Below are 26253 nucleotides of genomic sequence, written 5' to 3' on the forward strand. Positions count from 1 at the left end.
TATTTCAACTGGGGTAGATAAGAAAAAACCGAAATATACGGTTTCGAATCCATTTCTGGAAAACTACTTCATGAACATTTTCAGAACGTATCATTGGCTGAAGAACACCGGATCAAGACAAATTTTCCTACCCCAATGCTTCAGTATTGGGGCTAATCAAATAAATTATTCTATTCTAGAGCCAATATAATAATATAGTGAGGGCCCTAAATATCATTAGAAGATAGACCGAGTAGCAGTCACCAACAGGAAGACGATAGAAAAATCACAATAAAATATCGTGTAGTGATACCAAATCCACGGAAATAATATTCAGACAGATTACTAGGTCTGCTACATTCATGGAATGGTTGCAACTAGATATCACTTATTGGCTAAACTCAATGATAGTTGGAAGCCATGTCTCTTTTGAAACATATCTTAACGAAGGAAACAAAGGTGGACCAATTCAGACTGCAAAATCAACAGAGCTGAAACGAATCAGCAGAAATTGAAATGGTACAAGATGTACAGTAACGAACCCTAACACATTCATAGACCACATGGCAATGAAACATATATTCGACAGGAATTTCCATGATGATGCAAGTCACAAACGGTAAAGTGTTTTTATAGATATTCCTAGGTAGGAAATAATATTTGAGGCCTCAACAAAATAAGCGGATCATTATTCTTATAGAGAGCCAGGCTACAGTTGAGGCAGTGATGAAGCCAAGAAAGACTGATAATACCATGAGAAAACCAGCGGACCCCAAAAAATTGAGTCTGTAACGGGTGGCAGGACATTCGGGGATCACAACAGAAAATGATGATTTTACTGAGTATGCTGAACAGGAAATATCAGCTCCATATTTGATCAGCTGTTATGTAACCAAATCAATGGTAAGAGATGATACTGGAAAAGGGCAAAAAAGATAAAGAGTACTGTACAAATTATTCTGAAAACATACTTAAGGACTCTTTTATGAATGGACCGTGAGGGAAAATAAGTGACTGCTTCAACACATCAGAAATCTTCTGAGACCAATTATAGGGCTACTCACTACGTTTTTGGAAGACACTTGAAGTATATAAAGGATACCCTATGCCCATCATCATGCTTTATGCGGAGGTGAATTACTGGATCACAGAGGGCCAGAAGTTATAAATAACTGGCTACCGACGGGACGGTAGCATGAGTGTAAACCTGCTTGATGAACCGGTCCAACCCGTGCTGAGAATCACACGTTTAATTGCAAGACCTCGTTAACACTCGCACAAGTTTCTAATTCTGAGATTGTCGTTTATAACGGGTGACAGCTGGTTAATGAAAAAACAGACTTCAGGAGAATTTTCAACCCAAATTATGCTGAGAACAATATGGCTTACATAAAGCTGTATCTGGATAAACTAGTACAGGAAACAACAGTTTTTAAATGTGTGTTTCAAGATGGAAGTGGCATCGCAAATAAACCCATTGTTGTATTGTTTTCCGGAGATTTCGATGATTTAGCGCTACTTTGGATATTCTTGAATATTTTATCGATATATGTAGACTGCGATATATTTTTCAACTTTCTGCTCCTTTATCTTTATTAAGATGGAATTACAATTTCAGTCTCTATAATATCCTTGATGTGTTTGCATAATATATTGTGAATTACCCGAATCTTTTCAAGAATCTTGGAATACATAGAATGTATTGGTTTGCTTTGATATATCTATTAATTTCATAAACATCCAGCAAACATTGTTGATACACATTCGGGAACATTAAAACTTCACCTTGTAAAGGTTGTTCACGTTAAGAAGGGAATGACGTCACAAGATGACAAGTTACGGCGATGCCAACATGTCCACTATTTCGAAGTTTCAAATTTGTTTGTACTTTTGATATGTTTTATTGCTATTATCCTTACTCACTTTTAGTATTTGTTGAGAGTATTTAGACAATGCTTTAGGCATATTGAATATACGCAGGTCTTATCAAAAGAAATGATTAGTTCTGAAAAGAAAAGACAGACTGACAGTTTTCGAGTTTTTTTCGATTCGGCAACGTCTGAAATTTTACAAATTACAAAATGAAATGTTTCGTTGCTGTTGAACCCATTTCAGTAGGAATTTTAACATTGTTATGTTGGATATACAAACTTACCAAAAATCACGTCATTCTCTTCTCAACGTCTCAACAGCCTATAGATTGTTCGACAAAAATATTTTTCATGAATACTCTCCACTGAATCAGTCTGTTTTTCGCATCTTTGTGCGGCAGACTGTAAGTGTCTCGCAATATATGGTCTCTTCCCTCGCAATATTTGATGTCTATGTTATGAGATGGCATTTTGAATATTTATTCGAAGCAGAGCGATACAAAACATATCTGCCGCGAATACGTAAATAGGCTCGACGGATATTAACTTTCTTTTTATCGAGTTTCGTGATGATGAGGCCCTTTTAATAGGGCTTCGGTGAGTCTTCGCCCAGCTGTTGTGATATATCCGATTTAATTAAAAGGGTCGTGTGGGACGAGACCTGGTTTTACTACTCCAGCTGGTGCGTTCACTACACGATATGAATACGCTGGAAAAGGGAAACATAGGGTAATCTCACAGGAGTGTGTTGTTTTATCGAGAAGTCAGATATAATTTGTTCAAAAAGAGTAAAGTTGATAATAATGATAGTACATTTCACCTTGGTAGATTCCAGAAAATTGTCAGTCCAAGAGGCAGCGACAGTTGGCATGCAGGTAATCCTATAAAGCTGATTATTTCTCAGTTGGTTATTTTGATTAAATAACAGTGTACAGCCCAGCCCGTAACTTATTTGCTTTCAGTTGATATTACTAATTTTCAAACAGGTAAAAAAACATATGAATCGCTTATTTTTGAAAGGCCTCATGTCACCAAAAGTAAACGTTTCAGGAAACGAAAAAAACCGCATAACTTTTTAAAGTATTTTTTTCATTTTTTTCTAATTACTTTATATGATACCTATGATAAAAAGGCATTTCCTGGTGTAAAGTTTGTCATCATATTTTGTACCATTACCTTTTTACAGGCCTTTGAAATCACTTGACATGAGGCCTTTCATAAATAAGTGAACATTGTTGGTAGATTTGTATTAGATTACCTGAAATAAAAAGACAAAATTGCTTATCAAAATCAAGACAAAATCTTTTTTTTATTTTTATTTAGTAACAATATTTGAAAAAAATAGAAACTCACTGGTTGTTATTCTTTTAAATCAATTTAATTATTAAAAAAAAAATCAACTTCCCCACAGAACTTGGACTGACTTCTATTTTGTGGGCCATTGAAGGAGTCCTGAATAAACGTCCTTATGCTCTTCTGGGACATACTGCATCAATTTCTTCAAGTCTTCAATCTTCTCTCCTTTTATTGGTCTTTTTCCAGTGTAAGCCTTCGTTGTTGGAATTTGAGCTATTTCATTTGGGAAGGCTTTTAGCTTGAAGGTTTTTTCGTTCAACCCATCAATGTACTCGTTTGTTACAACTACTCCCACCTGTGAACTCTCAAACTTGAATTGGTGATAAGCTGAGACTTGAAAGAATTCTTTTTTTTCTCTTTTTTGAACTTTGGTTTCCTCTGAACTGGTAGTCTTCTTGTAAAACAGCGGCCACCATTTTGCGAAATCAACAATGTCTTGGGTCCCAATCAGATCCACATAGAACTTTCCTTGTTGTGTAGCTGTCAAAAAGATTTCCATGACTTCTTTAGTGGAATAATATCGATCAATTTTATTCATTTTCTTCTTTATCAACCCAAAGTCCCTGTCACATGGGAGATATGAATGTCCTCTGATAGGTAATCTGAACAAAACCTTTTTGAATCGACCTGTGTCTGTCAAGCTCATTAGAAATCGAATCATCGTGTGGTTTTTGTTCTGTCCTGTGCAGTTGTCACTGTAGAGGTACAGCTCATCAACATGAGGAGGTATGTTGTCATTGATATATTTCATTAAAAATGAACATACCTCGTTGGCTCCTTTTTGAGCAATACCTTCATGGCACAGGTAGAAGGTAGCTTTGTCATTCTTATTATCATGTACCCCAAATGGAAAAACTGATAACTGCCTAAGATAATAGGTTTCTTGAACAGGAATGTTCGGTAAAGATACATTTTGCATATAATCGAAGCACAAAATCATTGCATTATCATGAAGCTTGCAATACTCAGTTACGTCACGAATGGACTTGTAAAATTTGTTTGACCTTCTTTTGTGTACTTCCATCTGTGCTTGTGCTACTTTTCTTGCTGTTTCATTTAGTTGAGGATCTTTTATTCTGTTATTCAGCCGTTCACATTCGCAACACGTATCAATTTGAGGTCTTCCAAAGCGATAATTGAAGTGTTCTTTGTACACTTTGTAATAAAAGCTGTATTTTACCTCAGATCCTGGGTTTGCCTCCAGGAACATTGTGTGCATTTTTTTAATGTCAAGTCTTGCATCTAAATATTTTATTTCTTTAGAGGCATAGTGGCTTACTTTCAGAGGGAATGATCTGATGTGATCCTTGACAGTCTCTACAAATTCCAAGGGAAAAGTCTTACGGTTTGTTTGTTGTCCCCTCCGATCAACAGGATTTTCACCCCTAGAAGCATTTCCTTGAAGTCTCCTTATTCTCTTTTCACCAACAGCATTAATACTCAAGAGAGCTTGCTTGCAAACCTGTTTCCTCTCTTCCCCGACCATAACATGAAACTTGTAGGACCTTGTATGTTGAACAGAATGACTAGGTCTAGAGCTTTCTTCATTGGCTTGACCACCATTAGTTGGTGTAGGTGACTTAAACCTAGATCTCCTTTTCCGAACTGAGTATACATCAATGAGAGACTGCAAGTGCAAATCTTGTTCATTTTTGGTTTGGAAATTTGAATTTCTGTCAAGAATTGATCTTAGTTCGTTTTCAGTGAATTTGTCAAAATATTTCATTTTGCACCTGAAAAAAAAATAATAATAATAATAATAAATAAAATAAAAATAGAATATAATAATAAAATAAAATAGAGCTCAAATGTGAGAACAATGAGTAACTAGCTATGTAATGCTCATAACGATTGTAATGAAACATTTATGTTTACAAATTTAAGCTTCTTTGTTGAAAAGCAAGCAGACAAATGGAAAGTATGAAGATAAAAAGGCACTTACGAGCATGGATCACCTGTTGAGGATTTTTCCACAGTGTCTCCTTTGTGATTTGTGTATGATTTTCCATGAAGTCTAGCCAATTTAATTCTATTAACTTTGTAACTTTCAGGATTCCTGACACCTTTTCGTTTTCTGGTAACTGACACATCTTCTGAAACACTTTCTTCACTAGATGACATTATTTGAGATTATTTTCTCTAGTAAATGTGAATAAAAGATAAGACCGGTCTCGGAATAAGTTTAATGAAAACAATTTAATCTTTCTCTGATTTACCTACCAAAACACTGAATGTTGTTGTTGGGATTGACCTCGGCAATGATAGAAAACAAATAATAAACCAGCTGATTTGAGGTGTTGCGCAGTAGGTTTGATCAAGTGTGATTGATCTGTTTAGTTATGAAGGGCCTCAAGTCACAGACAAGAGGCCCTTCATAAATAAGTAGAATCTTCAACTTGTTATATCTACGGTATTAGTTAGGAGACATGAGGCTAATAATAAATAAACGATGTGTTTAGGTCTGAAGACTTGTTTTTTTCAAAAAAGTCGATTTCGAAAAAAATGTGACATGAGGCCTTTCAAAAATAAGCGATTCATATATTATTTCTTAAAACACTAAAATGAAAGATGGTGATGGTTACCAGCATTGGAATTGAAGGTCCACCACTCTCTCAATGTGTTTTTAAATTCAGTTTGGTCTTCTCAAGGAACAAATTCAGTTTCAAGGCAACGCTCTAGGTGTCCTGTAGTTCTTATCGATATGTAACACCCCTTCACAGCTTTAACAAACCTGCGTCAAGCCACATCCAATAAGATTATCATGATGACTTTTGAATACCATCATTAAATTGCAAGTTTTGACTGGCAATTGGACATGTAACATTTGTTACTTATAGACAACACTGATGGCGTTTGTCCTATACCTTGCGAGGAGTGTGATTTGACATACATTGGGCAAACCGAACAGTATTTGAAAGAACGAATGAAACGACATGATAGAATTGCTGTGACATAGAATAATTGACAACTGAACAGACATAAGTGCAAATCTATTTGAATTGAGTCACATTGTCACAAAAAATAAAGATAAAGAAACTTCCAGTGTAAATATATTTGGAGATGGCTCACATTATCTAAAGTAAAAAATATGTTGATTCGAAAATGGATTACTATAACATGAAACATATTTTGTTGATATATAAACCATCTTCACATAGTAAACAAAGAGCTTTTCTGTTCAGTAGCTGAACAGAAAATTCTTTTGTTTTATCTTTTTTTTCTAGACAAAACACAAGCATTACAGGAAAATCATCAAGGCGCTCTCAGAGCGGTGCCTGTGCGAAAGTAGCGATTCATATTGGATTTGGTGATTTGGCGACTGAATCCATTTGGAGAAACATTCTCAGGAAGTTTCTTCCACATTAACGCAATTCTACAGATGAAAGAGTTCTAAAAATAGTGAAGTTCGAGGTGTACTGAGTTGAACCTCAAAACGATGAGCAGCTACAGACCATCGCTTATTTCTGATATGTACCGCTCTTGGTGAAATCAAATGTGCCAAGTTACTTGAACAGTTCCCGTGAAAATATCTATAAAAGGTTGCCTGTGATGTTCCTGTCTCCAATCAGGCGATGGCTCTTTCCTGGATGAAATCCAGCAACTTCAGGATATGCTTGGGTGCAGACCTCCGTACATCAGAACAATACTCCAAAGAAGGTCTGATCTGAGCTTTATAAAGCATCAAAAGGTTTGTACAGTTTTCTGGTTCGGAATAGTGTTCCAAGCTTTTGAGAAGCAGCCTTTGCAATTCCAGCGACATGATTGTGCCAAGACATTTTGGTGTCCATTTCATCCCCCGATTGCTTTATTCTAAATATGGGTGACATACTACAACAACAGCAGACTAGTATAATATTCAAAAGTAGTTGTTTACAGCTGATTCTCGGCCTCCCCCCACCACTATGACGTATTAATTGCTTTTTTTATTGGTTGTTGTTTGGTGAAGTTTTTTTTGTTGTGCAGTGAAGTCAAGGCGTTGTGACCTTGAAGTGTCTGGTGCATGGATCGTTCAGATTTTTTTTTCATATGAGATTTTGTGTGTTTATGTGTGTGTGTAGGAGAATGCACGGTACAGGGTTTCATCATGTGCTTGTTTGTCTATGTACAAACATACGTCTGCATACTTCGAAGATCCTCCAAGTAATAAATGCTCCATCGGTGTTAGGGCACCAAGTTAGTAGTGGAGTGACGTCACAGCAATAACCGTTCAACGGCTAGAGAGCGACATGTTCACTCCACGACGTGTGGCAGAGTAATGCGTATTCATCGGTCTGCCCTCACCTCTCCTGAAGCGATGAAGGTTCGCTCTAGCCCCGCTATCCATGGTGACACAACGGCAGCCGAGGACTGTTTGCCTAGCGTCTACCCTCTCCGAGACCGCAACGACCACTGCTTGCTCGTACCGGCAACTGTTATCGCATCAAGTTGGGAGATGGGCTTGGCTGTGACGTCAGGCATCTCTAGTGGATAGCAACTAGCAATGTGAATCTTTCACGGTTTCATGGTGGGGGTGACTCACACTGTTTAATATAAAAGAAATGCCTGGCACACTATGAAATCAGTAGACGAATATATCTGCAGCAGTTAGCAATTGGTAGAGTGTTATTCAGTTCGTAATAGAAGGAAGACGGTGAGTGTATTTGTCTGTTGGAAATTGTTTATATTTTCATATATATTTTCATCATGTCCGTTTCAAAAGTAGACTTGAATAAAATTAATAATTTGATTGTACAGGAGGTTGAAATACTAGAGCAAAAGGCCTTATCATCATTGCCAATTGATGAAGTGTACATAATTAAAAATATGTCAACTTATTCTACACGATTTGGTAAATCAATTTTATTAACTTTGCAAGATGTGAGCAATGATAAATTATTTAAAACATGGCTACCAAAACGTATTTCGTTGCAATTCAGTGATGACGATATATCTTGTATCAACTCATCAGGTGGTAAATATACGATGATGTATTTAGGACAGAGCCAACAAAGTTTTGCTGGCATGAAAACGCGATCTCTAGTCAAATTCAATATGATTGAATAATAGTAATAATTTATAGTGAATTTCTTTAGGTCATAGCTTACAAAGTTTTTTTTGGTGTGAAAACGATAACTCTAGTCAAATTCAATATGATTGAATAATAATAGTAATTATAATGAATTTCTTATTGTTTTATTAATATTCATATATTAGATGATAATTATATGGAAATATAAACATTACTAACTTAGTTGAATACACTCACTTTGTAACTACAAGTAAAATGGGAATGTGAGTATTATATCACTGAAAAATTGGAGGTTGCTTATTGTTTTTTTTTTTTGTTCGATTTCAGTTCCACCATTTAAAGATGTGGATGCAGTACGCAAGTCAAGATTGGGTCGATATTGTAGATCTCAAATCATCGGTTCAACATTTGTCGTCTAAATTGAAGGTGTTGGGTGATGGAGCCGAACATGCAAGCGTTTATGATATGAGTGTATGCTATGATGAAAAACAAATCGAATTATGCCTTCGTGATGCTGAGAACTATTGGAGTGGTGCAGAAGTTTGCAACAAATTTTTGGATAATGAATTGGAATTGTGGCAACTTTGTGAGGTTATGATTGAACTGAACCTAAGAAGATTCCTGTATAGCCTCCAACCATACTTGCCAGAATGGATTATTCATCACTTTGAATTGAATGATGAAAATCGAGAGGAAATTGAAGATGGTCGCGAAAATGATGATTATGAGGAAGAAGTTATTTTAGATAGTCTGTATGTTCCTGTGAATCATAAATAATGTCAAATAAAAAACTTTGTATTATTTTCATGTTTTATTTATTTAAATCTGATGAAATACAATAGAAAATGATTACAAAACAATAAATATGATATAAAATACAATACATGATATAAGTCAGTTACAAATAAAAAAAAAAAAAGACCATAAAACAGTACATGATAGAGTGAAAAAAAAGTGTCAATATCTGCTATGAACTGAACCATCCAATGCATTGTATGTTAAAACTGTATCATGCAAAATTAATGCATATACTTTAGTGTTGTCTGGAAACTTGGTCTTCCTCGTCTCAAACTCAATCTTTATATCAATAGTTGATGATTTTGTTGCATTCGGTTGATGGGAACAATCGATGACGAATAGTGGATTCTCTCTAAATTGTCCAATGTCCATCAGAGGTTCACTCATATCTTTATCATAATAACTTCGCTGGAAACTCTCAAAAGCATAATAAGCAGGAGCATCAAGTTTTTTATCGAAATTCAAATTCCAACGCTCATATGGATAAACTTCAGAATTCAAGTATACTCGAATACTATTGATATCAGCAGTTGTGAATTTTGTAATATCTTGTGTTCTATCTTCAGATGTGGTAGTACTTTGGAATGCGATGATGACAAAACGAGGAGTTTCCAATGCGTTAGTTGTTTTGATGGCCCATATGTCTGAAGAAGTCCCACGTAATGATGGTAGTTCATAGAGGTCCCACATACGATACGCCAACTTGATTTTGGCATTCAGACCGCTTTTGTTTATTCTACTCAAAAGTTTGAGCTTGTGTTTATCATCTGGTACAATATGCCTTATTTTCCATTCGATTTTATTTATTTCCAAATCAGCATCAACCTCACCTATATATGAGTTTTTGAATGATCGAGCGATAATCAAAATCAATTCCTGTTTGGCATTCAAGATACTTTTGTTGTAATCTTCAGCAAAACCCATCAAATATTTCAGTGGTAGTTTTCCACTAAAAACATGACTGTTTGTATCCAAGATATCTTGCTTCAATTGTGAAAGTCCCCAACCAGATGTCAATAATGTGTTAGCATGAGATTGTCCAAATGATATCATGGTTTTCATTGTAGATGTTATCCCAGGTTTTCTAACAACAGCCACTTGTTCACCTCCCATTTCATAACGAATTTCGTCAAAGAGAAATGCAATTGCATTATTCGAGAGATAGCATGTTTTCGCTACATCTTTGGGGGTGAATTTACCTTCTATGTAAATGAAGCTCTCGGCAATATCTAGTATAACATCTTGATTATTGATTGCAATTCTGATTTCATCCGAATTCCTGAATAGCGGTGATCCATAGGGCTTATATGTGTGCTCATGTAAACTTATGAGAGAATGATCGAGCACTGGTTCATTGAATATATTCAACTTTTCATTGTTTGTTTCGAGCACCATTGTTATTTTCTCACTTTCAATCCAATCGATTTCAAAAATTTAAGATCACTCACAGACAGAGCGTTATGTGCTAACTGTTTAGCATACACTTGTGGAATGAGCTTCTTTTTATGCACACCTTTCTTTTTGATAGTGCAACTCGTTTGGGATTGTTCAATGCGATTTTGTCTATTATAAATGAAACCCATAACAACAGTTATTCGATTTTCTTCAATTCCAAAATAATGAAAATCTCTTCTTCACTTCCAAAATCGATAAGGTTATTTTTTTCATCCAAAATACGCACTGTAATGTTGTGAATCAATTGACGACCTTCTGGACTGACAGGCATATATATAATACTGTGTGGTTCTTTAGTAAGATTGTAGCCAGGTTCAACATCAATATCGAATGAGAAAAGAATGTGGGATTCTTCACCATTTATATATGAACCAGATATTATATTGCAATCTAAGCGGATAAGTCTCACAGTTGTAATGTTTATTGGTAATGATGATTCATGTATCTGATTTGGTGGAAATATTTCATGAGCGAACCCCATCATTTCTGCTATTGAATTTGGATGTGTCAGATCAATTTCATATTTGGATCGCATTTCACATTTGAATGTATTATTATTGGCGTGTAGATAGAAAATATCATCTGCAACGACATCATTTGGTTTTTTATCATGAAACAATCTGAACATGATATGTTTCTGTATGACGGCATTGATCTCTTCTATTTCATAAGCACCACATGGAATTTCAATTGTCAACTTTTGGGGTATCGATGAGTTGTCATTACTGATTCTAAAACTAACTAAGTTATTAGCTTCAGTTATATTATTGATTGTATTGCATCCATAGAATCCCAAAAGTCCTAATCCATAACGACTGTTCCTATCCAATTCAATTGGTGGAAAAAAATCCGCACTCAAGACACTTGTCCCGACAGCTTGTAGCTCGAACTTTCGTGACATGACTGATGAATATTTTGAAACACATTTCAATTTATTATTGTACACAGCAACAGCACATTTGAGACAATTTACACTTTTTGGAAGGTGTTGTATTGTAATAAGTATCATTTTTATTGATACCAATATTCACATCCTCTATATTACAAATACAACACATAGATTTCCGAGGTATAGGACCGTCATTAACATCCGATTCTGAATTTTGATCGTGGTGGTGGTGCTCATAACAATATCTATGTTTCATTATATCGATGTCATCTTGCAGATGCTTAGGCAACTTTTCCCAAACATATGCAATCTCATGTGCAACACATGCAAGTATCACTTCCTTAGGCATATTTGCAAGCATCACTTTATCCATTTTTTTCAAGGTACCATATTTTGAAAACATTCTAAGTGAAAACCCCATTCCCTTGATAGCCTCCCGATCCAGTTTTGGTGTTGAATCCATTTTTATTTGGAAAATTATTTAGAGAGAAACTGCAAGCACAAGTGACCACAGAGAACTGTATTAAATTTCTGTTGTCGATCATAGTTATATTTGATTTTTACATTCGAACATTTTCGAAAGAATCGAGTCAATTCCAATGGTGGGGGTAGATCTCCAAAACTATCGAAATATGTGACTTCTTTCCCACATTTTTTATATGCCACCCAATGTGTTCCTGGTCCACTTATTCCATCTAAATTAACAATAGCTGTCTCGTTTTGTTTTGGACCTGAAGATGGTAATCTATCACGCATAAAAACACCACGAAAATGTGGAATTTTCATTTTTTGTGCATAATAACTGAGATCGAGATCAGTAAGAGGCCTCTGAGGTAGGGGTTCAATTAGTTTTTTGTTTTGTTTGTGGCTTTGTATGGTTTTAAATATAGTCCTAAACCTTTACGGTATGGTTTGAGATATATTCCACTTCCGCGTTTGCCTAATGCTACAGCCTCCATGGTTTTATTGTGACGATTGGCTTCCATTAAAGCCGCTCTGCTGGCTTTTGCCGAATTCACGGCCTTGGTAATACCAGCAGCAGCTCCCGCCAAACTTCCTAGTGCGGATAGTCCAGCAAAAATTGGTATCAATGGTAAAAGTCCACCGATCTTGGGAACAGGAATTATGCGTGGTGTGCGGATTTTCTTCTTTCCACCGGCAGCTTTAAGGTATTTACGTGCCGCCTGCAATGCCACAGTGATAGCTTTTTGCTATTATTCGTCACAAATTGATTCCCACCAGCTTTCTTCAATACATTTCGCACTTTATGGACTATCCCAGCACCAAATGCAACTTTTTTAATTTTATTTTTCTTCGTTTGTTTCCTCTTACATTTTTTCTTATTGGTACTACAACCCATGCCCATATGTCTTTTCGCTTTCATAATGTTGGTGACAAGTAATGCAGCTGCTCTTTCCCCAATACTCGCGTCCTTCGATTTAACCCTATCCCAAGCGCTGTATTCAAGTTCTTTGTCGGCTAAATGTCTTGCTGCAAGATCGGATGGATGCTTAGAATATTGAATATCGTGTTTTTTGCATTCAATATCTAATTTATTGATTCCAGGGTCGTTACGAGCTAAACGTTGTTTCAATTTTGTACCCGGTCCACAGTATTGATAACCTCCGGTAGATGTAATTCGAAAGGAAGTTTGTTTATTAAATCATTAACAAAACCACAACCTCTTTTAATTTTACGATCACTTTCAATACGTCCGTATCGTTTGATGGTACACATTGAAATGAATAAGCTAATAACATTTATATAGTCTCCAACCACGGCACGATGCGCATTGTAAAACAGAAAGAAAAGTTTGCTGTAGATAATCTAGATGAGAAATTTGGTTGTGGATTGAATGGACAAAGGGTATTCAGACATGGTCCACTACTTCCATCATCAGTTCGAGGACTCATTATAGGACCTTCAAATTGTGGAAAGACGAATGCAATGATATCACTATTAACACATCCACAAGGACTGAGATTTAGAAATGTGTATCTCTATTCGAAATCACTCAATCAACCTAAATATCAGTACTTGCGAAGTGTTTTGGAACCTATAAAAGGATTAGGTTTTTATACATTCAGCAATAATGCAGAAATAGTGGAACCCTCCGACGCTAAGCCTAATTCTGTTTTCATTTTCGATGATGTAATATGTGAAAAGCAAGATATTATTAGATCATATTTCTGTATGGGACGTCATAAGGATGTTGATTGTTTTTATCTAGCACAGACATATTCACGGGTACCCAAACAGTTAGTGCGTGACAATACCAATTTCATTATAATGTTCAAACAAGATGAGACGAATTTACATCACATTTATTCAGATCATGTTTCACCCGATGTAACATTCAAACAATTCCAATTGATGTGTGTTAAATGCTGGGAGGACCAATATGGATTTCTAGTCATTGATAAGGATAGAAAAATAGATGAAGGTAGATATCGCAAAGGATTCGATAGTTTTATATACCCATGATCTTGTTTTTGGAACTTATTCGATCACTGAATATTGTAGTGGTCACTTCACCAACGAATTAAGCTTTAATTCAAAAAAAAGGGCATTATGAATACAAAAAAAGATCCTGAAAATAAAAACAATGAAATAAATTTGAAACGTCAACTAGTAGAGACAACAGAAGCTGTCAGGCAGAAATTCAACTCTATCAAGAATGATAATATTGAAAATCGTACGACACTTGAAAGATTGTATGAGCCCATAATGAAACCATTGAATGTTTTATCATCAAACGCTACTTCTAAATCACCAGTGTTATCACCAAATCATGGAACTGTTCAATCTACTTCAAATTATCCCATGAGTACTCCAATAGGAAGAAAACAATCTTTTGGTAGTGTATCATCTGTGAATAGTGACACGAGCACACTTCAAGACGATATGAGAACAACTCTATTCGAAACACCATCATCGTCCCACATCGATTCCTCGGATCCTGACATCTCACCTGTTATGAATGAAAGTGGTGAAGATGTTTTGATGAAACATTTGAATAATATAAAATCTAGAAATCCAGCATATGATGGAACATTTGGCGTACGTATGGATCCAATTACACAAAAGCTGAAAATGGGAAGTCTAGTGGTAAATTTCAAAGATGGAAACATTTCATTTTGGGATGCTAATAAAGTGAAAAAATATGAATGCGCAGGTAGTCCAGAATTGTATGATATGATTTTTTTGAAGAATCCACAAGATGTTGATAATGAAGAAACTCGTCAAGTATATTCCAAAATATTGAAAATAACGAATGCTCCATATAAACAATATCATCTGAAGAATGGTTTTAAAAATACAAATTCTAAAAAATTTCGTGAAGTTATCAAACCTCTATTAGACTCACGACAATATCCAATAAGAAGTAGAAGTAAAATTGGTGGAGCACTCAAACGAGTGAAAATGGAGAAAATATATAATTCTAAACCTGTGAATTATGTGTACTGGAATTCACCGAAAGAGTTAGTTGCTCGCCTACGACTATTGGTAGCTTCAAAGTCAGCCGGACATACCGGACATGATAATGAAATAATTTCAATAATTGAAGAATTACGTGAAGAAGGTATAATATATTAACATATTCACATGTAATGATCACTGTCACATCATCATTCAATGCAGTAACATTATCACCTTTTCTCTTTAATCATATTGAAATAGAATGACTAATGAAATAAGTGATGTCAAACGACAAGTTGTTAATGAATTACATAAACCTGCAAGACGTAATTTTCGTAGAAGAATAACCACCATCAAAGGTTTTGCAGATCTATGGCAAATAGATTTAGCTGAACTGCAACCTTATGCAAAAAGTAATGAAGGATACCGATATATACTTGTAGTGATAGATTGTTACTCCAAATATCTGTGGACTGTAGCAGTTAAAGATAAAACAGGTAGTACAGTAACTAATGCAATGAAACATGTACTGAAAGAAGCCAAATACTCCCCCAAACACATACAAAGCGATCAAGGGAAAGAATTTTTCAATAAAAGCTTCTCATCTCTCATGCGAGAATATAATATCAATCATTATTCAACATTTAGCACAAAGAAGGCAGCTATAGCAGAAAGAGTGATTCGTACAATAAAGGCATGGCTCTACAAGGAATTTTCGATGAGAGGTCACCACAAATGGCTTGATATTCTTCCAATTATAACTAGTAGATATAATAATAAAGTTCATCGTACAATAGGTATGGCACCCATCAATGTTGATTCAACAACAAAATTAAAATTCAAGGGTATCAATGGAATTGGAGGAAGACAAAGTAAACCCAAATTCCAATTAAATGATATTGTACGTATAAGTAAATACAAACATATTTTTGAAAAGTCTTACACTGCGAATTTTACCACGGAGCTATTCAAGATTGTTAAAATTAATAAAACCATCCCAACGACTTATAATCTTGAAGATATGAATGAACAGCCGATTAGAGGATGTTTTTACGAAGAAGAGTTATTACGAACCGAGAATCCTGACGTATATCTGATTGAGAAGGTGTTGAAGAGAAGAAAAAATAAAGTATATGTAAAGTGGTTAGGCCTTCCTAGCGAACAAAATTCTTGGATTGATGAATCAAATATGGTTTAAATGTATATAATAGTGACTTTTATGAATAAAGTAATATTAAAGTTCATTATTGTTTTCATTTCAATTATAAGTATGTGAACTGAAAAATATTGCAGCGGTAAACATTGCCCCAGCCATTCGCAATGTTCTGTGTATACCAAACCAAATTAATTGTATACTCCATTCCCGCTTATATTTTTCAACTCACGATATTGAAAACACATTATCATTCCCAAAACTAATCGCCGTCACTTTGAAATGCAGTATCCAACTCTTTTTGCCAATTATCTCTCACTGATAATGCTGTCTCATAAAGCTTAGTCGACTCCTCAAGCTCAGCCTGAGCTTGCATTCTCGAACGTTGATGGAATTGCTTATCTTTACCAATTTTTGAACGGAGTTCATCAGCATCTTTAGACATTCTAGCCAATTCAACCTTCGCTAATGCAATCTTGGCATCTAATGCTTCAAGAGTTTCATTATTAGCATTAATAGCTCGCTCACTCTTTTCAAGTTCAGCAATAGTCATCTGTGCCTTTACAAGACGGCATTTTGCTTTCCTTTTCATTTCCCCAAACCGATGGAGGGGGCTGAAAGAAGATAGCGGTTCAGCTTTCAAATCACTCTTCATTTCTTTAGGAGTACCTTTTGGCTTCCTCTTCGATCTGTCACTTTTCGTTGCGGGTTTTTTCTGTCGCACAACACTTTTGGATTCTTTCTTTTCTTTAAAGTCAGTGACAATCGATGAAGATGCCTTAGTAACCTTCCTCTTGATTGTTCTAGATTTCTTATCAACACCAAGAGGAAGGGTAGATGAAGAGTGTTTGAGTGATGATAATTGCGAAACGATCGGATTTTCAATAATAATTTGCTCATTTGGTTCTGGCACATCTGCAAAGTTAACGAAGTCGTTAATATCAAAATCATTTATCGAATCTTGACTCGATAAATGTAATACTGGAATATTTTCAAAATCAGTCTGATCGATATCAACAAGTGGTGAACCATCTTCAGCAATCAATAGCGGCATAGAGCTCATGATTATTAAGGTCTGAGGAATGATATGTGATAGCAATAGAATGTGGATAGGAAAGGTGATGATGTTACTGAGACCTCACCATTTATAGAAGAAAATAAACTAGCGCATGCGCTCTTTCATCAACTGGCACATGCGCTCTCTCACTAAACTATTCACGCATGTAACAATCTTTGTCATTTAAGAGGAAAACTTTGTGTTGCATGCATGTATTTTTAAATGTTAGAAAATAATACAAATAAATTCAAAATATATATATATTTATTAATAATAGAGGACAATAACGATAATAAAAAAAATGTTAATATGTCTCTGTGGATGTGGAACGTTCTTTGACTCTATTCCTCAATAGTTGTTGCTCGTGCGTCAAACACCAACATTGAAAAAAATGGATTCTCCTATTGGGGTAGAGTTGACCAACCTTCTCACACAGATCCCAAGTACTTCTACATGCATTGCATACATGATTCCAACAATTCATGGAATATGTATCACAACGCAAACAACGTTGCAGTGGAGTTGGAACGGCAGCACAGATACCACAAATATTTCTACAGATACCTATATTGTTAATATTATAGGTTCGGAACACTTCAGACACTGTAACTGTTGTTGACGATAATCCGATTTTGTTCGCTTCGGTGGATGAGAAGGAGGCGATAGTTGAATCCGCAACACGCAATCACTACACATACCAGTACATGGATTGATTGAATCCTTAGGTCTACTTATTTGACAAAAGTAGCACACAATAGCCCCTGCAATCATCATTGGGTAGACACACACTTTTGGTTTTTCATTCCACTCTTTTGGAAACGGCATTTTACTAATTCGATTAGAAATATAAAGAGATGACTTACAGAACTCTGAATGCTCTCTCCTATACCTACGATCTCTATTTATACAAATCAACATCATGTGGAAGTATAGTGGGATAACTTCTCCTACTATTCCACTCTAAACGAGTCAAGTGGGAGTCGCATCACCTCCTATATAAGTTGACTTGCAAACCTAGAGTTCATTCATTCACTCTCTACAACTGTGAGCAAACAACAACAAGATGAATTCTGCAAAAATAAATGCTGCATTAAATAGAATAGCTGCTGTTGATGAAAACAATTGGATAGACGAATCAGATGATGAGGATGTCAATGTTCCGCTAGAGGAAGTAATAGTTGAAGCAGAAGATGTTGGAGTCGATGAAGATGAGATAGACGAAGTTGAAAACGAGGCCAACCAAAGCGACGAAGATGATGACGTGATGGAGTTTGAGAGGGTCATGGATGAAGAAGGAGATGATGAAGGGATAGAAGCTGACACAACTGAAGGTGATGGTGCTATGAGGATCGGTATGCGAACACTCAATGTCAGTGAGACACTGGAAGATCCCTTGGATTTGTATTGTGCATTGGATGCATACGTATTGATCAGCACAATAGATGGAGAGAACAAAAAACTATGTTGGTGCTGCTTTCGGTTTTATTCGCATAGAAACAATAATGGAGGGTGGTATGCCCATGTCAACACCCACAACACTGTCTCAATTATGGAAATGGGACAGAATTGGTGTGAAGCTTGCGAGAGGCCACTAACAAACTTCACCCGAGTATCTACATGTATTATATGTAATAATGTCCAACTGTGGCACAATAACCGTGGACCTACTGGTCAAAAAAAAAAACAACAGCCCTTTTCAGGGCTACATTATTCACACAAACAGTAGTTAGTGTGTATTAGTATTCATAGATTATGTGACAAATGAATACTTTGATTAATAAAAGTCTAAGTTGGAAATTTGTTAGTCTTTGAATATCTATACATTATATGAAAATAAATTACTACTTTGACTGAAAAGTCGAAATTTGGAATTTGATAGTCATTGAATATCTATGCATATGATGAGTACTACTTTAAATGAAAGTTGAAGTTGGCATTTGTCAATCATTCATATGCATATAATGATGAATACTTTCACATACATATATTTCGTTTGAGATTATAATGTTAACATAATGTTAACAATGGTATGAATCTGTTTCTGTTTGAAAGTATAATGGTAGCTCTGAAAAGAGCTATTTTTTTTATTGTTTCAGTCTTTAATTGTAGCCCTGAAAAGGGCTGTTATTTTTTTATTAATCCATGCAATGATATGGACTAACGCTCCTCATCATCAGAAACAATAATTATGGTATCGTCATCTGAATCAGATGATATACTAATGATATCATCCTCATAGTAGTCATCTGAATCAGATGATATACTCATGATGTCGTCGTCGTCATAATCAGCTGAATCAGATGATATACTAATCACATCATCCGCATTATTATCGTCAACAGCATCTATGTCGTCCTGAATACCTTGTTCCACTCGTTCTGCGAAATCATCAGGAAGATCATAGATTCGCTGCAGAAATTGAGCGAAGGTTGTACTCAAATGATCAGACGTTGAATCTATTTCATGTACTTGGATGGGTCCTGTACTCGACATTGTGGAAGAATGATATAGAACTGGGATTGTTGCTATATTTATATTGGAAGAAATGAAATGGAGGGGGTGAAATGTAGAACAGTGTTTGAGATTCGAAAACATCAAGAATGAAACTCTGAGCGATTATTAGGAGAAATTCTAGTGATTATTATGGAAAAAAAACTAATAAGAGGGAGAGGAAGGGAGGAAGACACTGCCCCAGCCTCGCAGTGCCTCGTGTACACCAACCAAAAAGTGTGTACTCCGTGGAAGGAAAGGAAAGGAAATGATGGACGAGTAGATGATTATATGTCATCATCGGAATTGAGGACATCATCATCGATTAGGATTGGGGATGGCGGAGGACTATCCTCGATGAGGATAGGGGATGGTGGAGGACGTCTAACGTCAAGCTCGTCATCAGCATCATCACCAGAGTCGTCGTCGTCATCATCGTCGTCGTCGCTACTCATTGGGACAATGTCATCATAAGCAGGGTCCCACCATCCGTCAGGATCTGGATATTCCGAGTCATCCAAGTGTCCTTCGTCACTGCCAGTGACATGCTGAACTTGCATCCTGATGTCGTGATCCCGGTATTCGTATGGCGGACTGTGGGGTTCCGTGGTGGAAGAGACAACCTGTACCTGGCTGTTATCCCAGTAATTGAAGTTGTACCCCTGATCCGGGCAGCTATAGGGTTCGGAGGTTGAATCGGGTTCCATCTCGATGCTAGCTGATCAACTGAATGTTTCATCAGATGATTTCTACTTTTATACTTTCGAGAGGGAGTGGGAGAGGAGTGGAACATTGAGTAGGGGTAAATTGTAGTGTGACATAAGACATATTCAATGAGTAGGGGTAAATTGCAAAGTGACATAAGACATATTCAATGAAAGAGATACTTGAATGGATAAAATACAAATGAAATATACTTGTCGATTTCACTATGAAACATGTCTATTTTTTTATTTTTTAAATTTTTTCACATGAAATTATTTACAAGTGATTAGAGAACACAAAAATTGATGTGAGGTATTTGTCTAGAAGAACTTGGAATTGAAATAAAAAAATAATAATGATAATAAGAGGAAGTGAAGAAAAATGCTCCAACCATCGCATTGTTCAATGTGTACCAAACCAAAAAACAGTGTACACCCTTTATTTCACTTCCTTTTCCTTTATTCAATATAAACTTAACAAATATAAACTTAAAAACTACCATAATTAAATACTCCTAACTAACCTAAAACTAATCTTACATTTACACTTCATCTACAAAAAGAGTGTCCATAACTGTCACTACTTTTTTGTACAGCTCTATCGAAGAGGTCTTTGCTTTACACCTTTCCTGCAGAGATGCATAATTCCGATCTATTTCGGCCATTTCCTTTTGGAGTTCCCTCCGTCGGTTATCCATTTCAGCCATTTGTCGCTTCATGGTAACCAACTCGGCCTCGCTAGATCGGGCAGCTCGTTCTGCTTTCTTGCATCTCTGCAGAAAAACACTCATCTTTTCACTAACCTCTCCGATAGGCTGTGGCACCAACACCTCAGGATCCGCCGGTGTCGCTGGCAGCGGTGGTAGTCGCGTCACCAACGGCGACAATATCACCAACTCCGGAGAAGGACTCCTCGGAATTTCCACTGCTGCTGGTGCTGCTGCTGGTGTGGAGGCCCTCTTACGAGAGGTCGAAAAACTACCTGCATAAGGATTAGTCCTATTGCAAGTAGCTCGGTACTTTGAAATAGGACCAACCTTTGCTGCAGGTCGTTGGCAAACCTTCTTCACAGCCCTGACTTCCTCCTCCTCCTCGAATAAGTCAGGGCTAGAAGATCTGCACCTAACTCGCGAACGCGAAGTGGTTGGCTGGTCAACCGTCACCGCTCTCGAAGATGCTGCCTCCTCCTGGTCAGCGGACACCGGCAGAATAGACGCCACAGCATTATTCACCTCCTGTGTATTGGTTGCCATTCTGAAAAAGAAGAAATAATACAAAGTTAGTTGATATAAAAAATAACATTCCTAATTTACTTACTCAAATATCAAGTTGGTCGTTGGAACGTACTGCCTTGTTGTGGAGTGGACTGCTCTCGATGAGATGACTTCTCGAACTGAATGTTGTGGAGTGCTCTCCGGAGGGTATCGACTTCGATGCGTGAGCGGTGGGAAAATGGTGGGAGCGCACATGCGCGATGAGGGTAGGGGTGTACATGCGCAAATGTTGGGAGTCGGGGGGGGCGGGGCTTCGGGGGAGGGGAGGGGCGGGGCTTCGGAAAGGGGGCGGGGCTTCGGAAAGGGGCGGGGTATCCGAAAAGTTGGTGGCGACGGGGGGGGGGGGGGGGGGGGGGGGGGGCGTGGCCCTAACGGGCCCCGCCCACTGCCTGGGCTCCGCCCAGGTGGGTGGGGCCTCCGGCCCCAGGTAGGCGGGACATCTGGAGAGACATCTACGCCCTCTTCGCGCGCGCGTTCGTAACATAATATGCAACCGAACACCTAACCTAACGTATTAACGTATTAACGTAACCTAACCTAGTACGCTAACCTACCGCTATGCAACCGAACACCTAACCTATCGTATGTATTAACGTAACCTAACCTAGTACGCTAACCTACCGCTATGCAACCGAACACCTAACCTAACCTAACCTAACCTAACCTAACCTAACCTAACCTAACCTAACCTACAGTAACTATTAACCTAACCTAACGAGGGAATACTAACCTAACACCTAACCTAACGTAAGTATGCAGCTAACCTAACGTAGCTATTAACCTAACCTAACGAGGGAATACATTCACCATGTTGGTTCCATTAATACATCATCAGTTGGTTTTGGTTTTGGTTGTATTATTCTATGATTTGGATTAATGTTCAGTCCTGGATATCCCAGTCCACCTGATGATGATGGCCTGACTTTATAGTTTCTCTCCAAAACTTCTTTATGGTTTTTCTCCAATACTTCAACTCTCTGTTCCAGTACATCATACTTTTTCATTGTAGTCCCTGTTATGTTTGACATAGCATCAAATTTTTTATTTGTAGACGCTGTTATGTCAGACATTTTTATGTCTACATCACTTGTAAGTTTGTCAAATTTACGAGTGAAAGTTATCCGAGCCTCTGCAATTTTATCGTTAAATGCTTGCCGGGCGTCCCGAGCAATATTGCCTATTGTGGATTGTATTGCAGCTTGTAGGGCTAGAAGTTAACTTCCTTTGCTCCATTAATTTCCCCCTCAAGATATGATACAGTTACACAATCACTCTTGTCATTGGTTCACTTGTATTTTTCAATATTTTCCTTTGCATGTCATAATGACCATCTTTTGTTAATTTAAAACCATCCCAGGAGGACCTCGAATGACATTACCACCCCATTTTCTTTTTCTACCAAACTTATCGATTGTTTTAGACATTGTGCACTCTACGATGATTCTCTTCAAACTGATATTTCTGTCATTTACATTATACTATATATTGCAGTAATTGATTAGGGAAATAGAAATAATACAAATAAAATTTTAATCATTTTATATTCATTACAGTAATACATATACATACATACATAATACATTAATATCACATTACTTCTATCATATATTATTAATTATAAATGGCTACATAAATATCAATATTGAATTTTCCGGTTTTGAAGATATTGAATGATATTTCAATCATTGATCTCGGCAGATAATAAATTAATCAATTGATCCAATGGAGTCTCCTGAGATTGTGATTGTTGAATAATATTACTTATCCAACGAATGTTCTCATTTGGATCGTTTTCATAAAATTCAATATCATTATGACCCCAAGGAAGAGTGTGGGTAGTATTCGGAATGATAAATCGTTTATCATCGTGATATGATAATGCAACTTTATTTTTTAATTCAGTATACATATCATGTAACACGCTTCTAAATGAATTCATCTTTCTGAATATCATACCACCTTGTTCGACGATTTTTTGATAATCTTCGCATGTCAATTCATTCTTTATTACAGATCGTTTAACCCCTTTGGCTTTCTTAAATTCACCATCAACAGATTTCACATAATATGCTTTAGCACCTGTACCATAAAAACTCATGATTGGATCATTTGGAAATTCATCTTTGAAGTTACCCAAGACTGAACTTGTTACTGGAATATTGAATTGGTTAACTATACTGTAATTGGATGTATCAAATCTACTTATGTTAGTTTTTATGAATTCATAAAAATTTTCTGTGTTTACTTTAAGAATGAGCGAGTCGGTATCTGTGTAAAGTAAAGAGACATTTTCATCAAAGTGTTGTTTGATGCATCCATAGAAAAAGTCATACATGACTGTTTTAGATAATTCTAATATGGAAAATCCCAAATATAATGGTTTATCGTAATGAACCTTCACTCTACCCAATTGAATGGCAACGAAATTATCAGTGAAAATTGAACAATTTTTGAAATTTGGTTTGGCTATGAGAGTGCTGGCACCTATATTTTTCTTTATATTTTCCCAATGTGTAACGAGTCTAACATCAATTCGATTATCTACATTCTCCATTGTCTTTCCATACACCGCATTATTCATTAGTTTATAGAAATCTTTAACAGATTTGTTGTTAGACCTATTACGCATTTCAGTATTAAGATCTATATAGGGTTTCATCCAGCATGATTGTTTGAATTTCAATACTCTATGTGTATTCATTACAATCAATCCATTTTTGACAGCTTGCTGTAGATTCCTATAATGAACAATATATTTTCTTTTATCATTCAAATTTGGAATTAATTTGGGAATTTTCGATTGTGTACGAGGTGGTATTATTTTTTCGACTAAAAATGGAAGGTCAGAATGTTTATCATGCAACTCTTGTGGATAATGAATGTCCACTTCAAATACATACCCATACGGACTATCAGTACTCACATCCATCACATCGAGATTAAGAATTTCATTTGGTGTCAACCATGTAAATTCACTTGTTGGTAGAGGTTGTGACATACTGTGACCGTATAGATTTGTTGCATCTAAATATGTAATGAATGTGGAAGGTTCGTTGGGATTATAATTGGGTAAAAATCTATTATTTGCTATATGTTTCCTCTCGCTACATTGACTAATTCCACCTCGTATACCTTTTTGAAAAAAGTGAATCATATCAATGTCAGTTAGTAATTCCAATTCAACATTAGTGAACTTCAACATGGCATCCCATGATAATCCAGGTGCAGTGTAATATTGTGCCGGATCTAAGTTATATATCTCTAAACTTGTGGTGCGGAAGTTTTCAAAAATATCACATAGTAGCAATACATCCGACTTCAAATACAAATCAGAGTATTCCCCCAAATTCTGACACTCGAATAAATTCCAAACTTTTCTAGCCCTATCATAATCAGTTTCCGATATATGTTCACAATTGAGTGTGTCATAAAACTGATTTTTTGTCGGAAGTAATGGATAATTCAATTTGTCAATGTCATCAACAAAACTATATGGAAATACACCTTTCTGTCTCATCAAATTGAATTTCTCAATTTGTGGGAAATGTTTGTGCATCTCCAAACATTGATCGGAGGTCAAGTTTGCACCCAACTTCTCCAACGAATTAGTCATAAATTTATAACTATCGATAAATCTCATTTTGAGATAATTCTTCCTAACCACACCATCTTTATCGGTATAGCTGTGTGTAAAGAGATGCTTCGTGAAAGATATATATTTCTCTTTAGTTTGCGGGATAACATCAACTTTCTCTTTATTCCTATACAATTCTTTTATGAATAAATGACAATCATAACCACTTAAATTATGAAAAATGATAGGTATGAAGTTTGGTATTTTGAAATTTAAATTACATTTCGAGTGAGCGGCATGTGATCTTTTCTTTCCTGTGACATGACAATGATCTCTTACTTTGACGTCACCATCAGTAAATGCTTTATTACATATACCACAAGTTCTGGCTGCAACAAACTGTTCTTCTTCTTCGACAGTTTGTGTATCCATTGGTTTAGGGTTTCTGAGATGATTTTCATGTATCTCTTTCAAATCATCTTCAATGCTACTCACAAATTTCTGAGCTGCATCTACACCCCTATATGTAACAAATTTTGTCAAATCATCATTATATGAACACTTTATCAAATAAGCAAATGAATATGGGGCATGTTTGAATGTTTTAATCGTGTATGAACTTCCAGGATTTGGCTCATTCACATGAATCGGTTTAAGCACTGATTCAAAATCAGCATACACTACAAATGGCACCCTCATTTGCCTCTCAAAGTTTTCAAACATTAGTTTATTTTCCGCAACCATTCTACCATATTTATTGATCTTTAAATTAGTAGTTGGTGTTGTGGTACTAATGTGATTACAATCATACATATTATGACGTAAAAGCAATCTCTCATCAGAAAAATATATCAAACATCCGTCACAAAAATATTTTTTCTGTCTATGAGCTGATAGTTGATTAGAAACTAATCTTGAAAGATCTTTGATCCAACAATAGTGACCATTACCGGAGTCATCAGTTATAAACAACAAATTGACATGTCTCCGGAGTCTTCTCTGTGAGTATCGCAATGGACCAATCACTTCATACTTCATTTTACCCTTCTCAAATGTACTCTCTAAACCGTAAACATTAATTGAAATATCATTCCTATCTTCGAATATTTCGATACTCTTATTATTAACTTTAACCGGAAAATCCATACCTGTGACATCTAAAACAGTGGAAAAATGTGGATATGACGTAAGTTCGGACACTCGACTATCTGCAGGATATAATGCT

At 36.2% G+C, this 26253-nt stretch overlaps 2 protein-coding genes across 2 annotated transcripts in view; one reads left to right on the forward strand and one right to left on the reverse strand.

Moving 5' to 3' along the window:
• Positions 1–26253, forward strand: part of LOC111507659 (uncharacterized) — a 58322-nt gene that overhangs the window by 19660 nt on the left and 12409 nt on the right.
• On the reverse strand, positions 20613–21706 carry LOC141485418 (uncharacterized). The gene is made up of 2 exons (XM_074182076.1): positions 21498–21706; positions 20613–21434 (listed from the first exon to the last, which is right to left on the reverse strand). The coding sequence occupies exons 1-2, from the start codon at positions 21647–21649 to the stop codon at positions 20723–20725; spliced, it is 864 nt and encodes a 287-aa protein (XP_074038177.1). The 5' UTR covers positions 21650–21706; the 3' UTR covers positions 20613–20722.

The sequence above is a fragment of the Leptinotarsa decemlineata genome, unplaced genomic scaffold (genome assembly GCF_025532065.1).
Source record: "Leptinotarsa decemlineata unplaced genomic scaffold, Ldec_3_MD MMD2_tig00026328_RagTag_RagTag, whole genome shotgun sequence".
In the NCBI taxonomy this organism is placed as follows: Eukaryota; Metazoa; Arthropoda; class Insecta; order Coleoptera; family Chrysomelidae; genus Leptinotarsa; species Leptinotarsa decemlineata.

Excerpts from the sequence above, each read along its gene's own strand:
- LOC141485418 (XM_074182076.1), bottom strand. The coding sequence starts at position 21,649 with ATGTGCGCTCCCACCATTTTCCCACCGCTCACGCATCGAAGTCGATAC. Across the intron at positions 21,435-21,497 it reads ACGACCAACTTGATATTTGA|AATGGCAACCAATACACAGG; the intron begins GTAAGTAAATTA and ends CTTCTTTTTCAG.